This window comes from Cyprinodon variegatus, unplaced genomic scaffold (assembly GCF_000732505.1).
Source record: "Cyprinodon variegatus isolate N-32 unplaced genomic scaffold, C_variegatus-1.0 Scaffold1388, whole genome shotgun sequence".
Lineage (NCBI taxonomy): Eukaryota > Metazoa > Chordata > Actinopteri > Cyprinodontiformes > Cyprinodontidae > Cyprinodon > Cyprinodon variegatus.
The window spans coordinates 156,527-160,322 of NW_015151841.1; the positions used below are offsets into that span (position 1 = coordinate 156,527).

At 35.5% G+C, this 3,796-nt stretch overlaps 1 protein-coding gene across 1 annotated transcript in view; it reads right to left on the reverse strand.

The window, feature by feature from the left end:
- Window positions 1-1,375, reverse strand: part of LOC107103176 (apolipoprotein D-like) — a 5,160-nt gene extending 3,785 nt beyond the window's left edge. The window contains exons 1-2 of the mRNA XM_015402730.1: window positions 1,240-1,375; window positions 1,041-1,162 (exon numbers count right to left, since the gene is read on the reverse strand). Coding sequence (XP_015258216.1) covers window positions 1,041-1,162; window positions 1,240-1,350 — 233 coding nt within the window. The 5' untranslated portion in view covers window positions 1,351-1,375. The remainder of the gene's footprint in view (window positions 1-1,040; window positions 1,163-1,239) is intronic.
- Between the last annotated feature and the right edge of the window lie 2,421 nt (window positions 1,376-3,796).

The following is a 3,796-nucleotide window of genomic DNA, read 5'->3' on the forward strand; positions in this document are numbered from 1 at the left end:
TCCATTTATTTTTTTTTAATTTCTGCATTAGAATCTTTAGTCCCAGTGAGGTGAGATAGGCATTTCCTATTGCCTGTTGTCATGGTGACTCGTCAAATCAGTGCTCCACTGATAATGGCTTTTCATGCTTTTTACGCACGTGTTAAACTCTAAATGAAACTACTTAGAGTAGATTAAACTTATTCACAGCAGCTGTTGTGAAACTGAAAACTCTGAGTTCCCGACATTAGGCTAGATCAATCTAGAGTTGCCAATTTGAGTTTGTTAAACCTGCTTCATGAAACGGACCCCTGCACTTTATGTCTGCGCAAAGTCATGGCAAACACAAAAACGGTTTGAATCAGAGGCAACCAGAATGTCCCTCAGTTTTTCAAAATTAAACACCTGTATAGGACTTTTTGTCAATTCTGGCATCTTGCATTAGCAAAACCAGTAATGGAAGGCTGATTTTTAAAAGCTCCTGGTGGCTCATTCACATTCAGAAAAACTGAGCCAAATGGGTACAGTTGTGTCCCATTTAAACTTCTTAAGAGGTCTGAATTTTAGATTTGTCAAAAAACCAAAGTCTAACAGGATTGTAAAATCATGTGATCATGTAAATAGCATGGAGCATAAGAATATAATCATTCTACATTTAGCTGAGCCATTTAGGTCCAAAGAAGGCAACATTTTCTCTCTGCTTTCACTGAAATTCCCGTAGTAGACTAAGGAGTTTTATGCTGTGGTGTAGTTTTTCCATATATATTTCCAGCTCTGATGAAACCCAAACTATTTAAATTGTCATAAAAACAGAATAAAACGAAGTGTTGATCAGTTTATATCTCCAAAACACCTTTAATGTTCCACTCTGATAATTTAGGCCTCTGTGTTTTCATAGCAAACCTATATTAAAGGAAGCATTTAGAATAGATATAACAGTTTAGGCTAAACTAAAGAAAATCTGTTATTGTTTTTGTTAATTCATTTTTTTGTTCTAATGGTAATCACCTGTTTGGACCACGAAAAATTCTTTTCAGTCCAAAGATCCTAGTTGTACTCACTCTATCTGGGCGTTCAGCACTCGGATAGTTCCATCTTTCCTCAAGGAGTAGTTTGCCTCGATGCATTTTCCTCTTGCAAACGATGTAGGAAGCTTCTCTATCTCATACCACTTGCCCAGGTACTGGTGACAGAAATAATGCCTTACTGCCTGGTAACTTATTGTTTATATGATCATCCACCACATTTTAGATGATTTACCTTCTCAAGTTGAAAGTTGGGCTGAACTGCTGGACTGGGACAGGGACCCCAGTGATAAGTCTGAGCTGAGATCAGCGGCAGCAGGAGGAGGACGAGATAAACTGCAGACATGGTTCCTGTGAGGGAAGAATAGACAAATATAAAAGTTGGATGTGTTTCATGTTTAAAGCAGCTGATTAATAAAACAATGTAGAGCTGACATGCATTATGGGTATTGTAGTCAGCATGTTTGGTGGCTGTTCTGGATTGGCAAATGAATGACATCCACCCATACATTGGTAACAGGTGAGGGTTGAAACCAGTAACCTGAAAAATCCACCTTCAACTCATTTGTCACTAACATTTTTGTTTTATTTAGATATATTTATGTAATTCATAAAAAAATACATTTTTAAAACGGCTAAATAAAAGAAGCAGATATCTTGTCCGCCGCCCTTAACACCAGTAGTTAAGCCATTAATATTTACATAATAAATAAAGTATGTGAACATTTTTCAAGTTTCACCTTTTATTTCATTTCTAATACTAAACATAAAGCTCAAAATAATCAAATTGTCTTATCTTTTCTTAGCATTGTGTATCTTAACATGTTTTAAAACTCTATAATTGATTTAGCTTTTTTAATCTTTCTCCAAACTGTTTCCTAAACTGACTACATACACAGAAACACATCAAACCAATACTTTAGTTCTGAACTTTGATTTTACCTTTATTTCAAATCCTTTTAAATTATAATAACTTTTAATTTTTTTTAAAATATCTCCTAAATATTACTCAAGATGCTGTAATCAAGTAAATCATCAATGTTTAATGTTTGCATTTCAAGGAATAAAGGATTAGGTGGATCTCTTATTTAATTGCACTTGTCATGATGACATACAGTAAAAGTCACTGTGTTCACACCTACTGCACAATACTGCAGCGTGACGCACCATTCCTACAGTACAAAATGTCTCTTTATGTACTAAGGTGCAGCTTCTGCCACACAAGGTTAAATAAGACTTATGAATTACAAAACCAATGATGGTTATGAAAGCTGTTTGGTTGTTAATTTTCTTTGCATTTGACTTGTTAGTATTTTATTAACGCGCTGTTTGTAACCATAACAGTTGCTGATGACAAACAGAAAATTCATGCTCTTTTTGTGCATTGTGGTAACTATGGGAGTCATTTCATCATCTGTGAGTCTTCTATATAATGAGAGAGTGACACAGACACTATGGCTCAGTTCATTAAAAGAAACCTAAGATGAGTTTTTGTTGCTTCTTCAGTGAACAATGGTCTCAGACTAGCCGCCCAAGGGGAAATTTTGTTGCTCCATCTAAATTCAGCTTTCTTTTTAATAGATGGAGCAAGTTTGTCTTATTAAGGGAATTATTTTTGGAACGGATTCATTCTGTGTTCGTAGAAACAACCACCTCGATCAAGTTTATTACCTTAACAGGTTTTACTGGTCATCCAACCCATTAACATCTAGATCACTTCAAGTTTCCTACCGTAATGGAAGAAAACAACCCTTGCATACCTGACAAAGTTCACATTCAAACACACATTGGGTTGATTAAACTTGTTATGGTTGACTTTGGGTTCATGGTTGTGCTGATTGATGGAATAAGGGAAAAAACATCCTCTCTATTCTACAGGCAGTGTTATCCACTCCTCTTTTGTCTTGTTTGACTGCATACATAAAGTAGCCACACCTGTTCTTCAGGTTTGAGGCACTGCTTTGGGTTAAATACACCTGCAGTGTGCTGACATTAAGCTCATTAGAAAACATGTTTTTTAATGATGTTTAAAAGGACTTCAAGGCTATATGTGTTAAATTACATATATGAAAACCATTAGAACAGAAAATCTGTTTAACCAGACAAATAAAAAAAATAAAAATAAAAAACAATAGATAAACATTTAAAGATTTGTAAAATAAAGACTTTTTCTTCTCTGTGCTGCATTTTAAAGAAATATCAGAGAAAAATGTTCTTACTTGTAGGGTGTGAAGCTGTTCAGTGGAGGTTTGCAGCTGTGATTTCAGTCAGTCTGACTCCTCTGCTCTTTCCGTCAACACTGACTCCTGTTTGTCTTGTTATAGGGGCGGGAAGCTAATTGTTTTCATGCGCACATTCCCTCACTGAAGGAGTGCTGAATCAGTGAGGAGATAAACAGTTGTTCCCATTCATATCTCATAATGTTGCCGGTACATTGTGTCCTATTGGAGTCGAATTAAATCTCTATTTATCGCATTATCTATGTTGGATTATATTAGAGCTAATAGACACAGAACTGAGGGTTAAACATAACAGAATTCAACCTTAACTTTAGATGCTTTTTAGGATTATTCTTACTGATGATGTGTGATTTTGTTACACCCGAATATTACCTTCATATTGTGTGTCAGAACTAATGTTTCCCCAAGTAGTTTATCTAATCGGACAGTTCCTCTGTCCATCTATAGTTATCATCTTTATTGTGTAGGTGGCAAAGATTTGGGAATGGAAGAATGAACAATGATGCAATGATGGGATGCAAGGGCGTAGGTTTGATTTGAACTTTGGTAGGG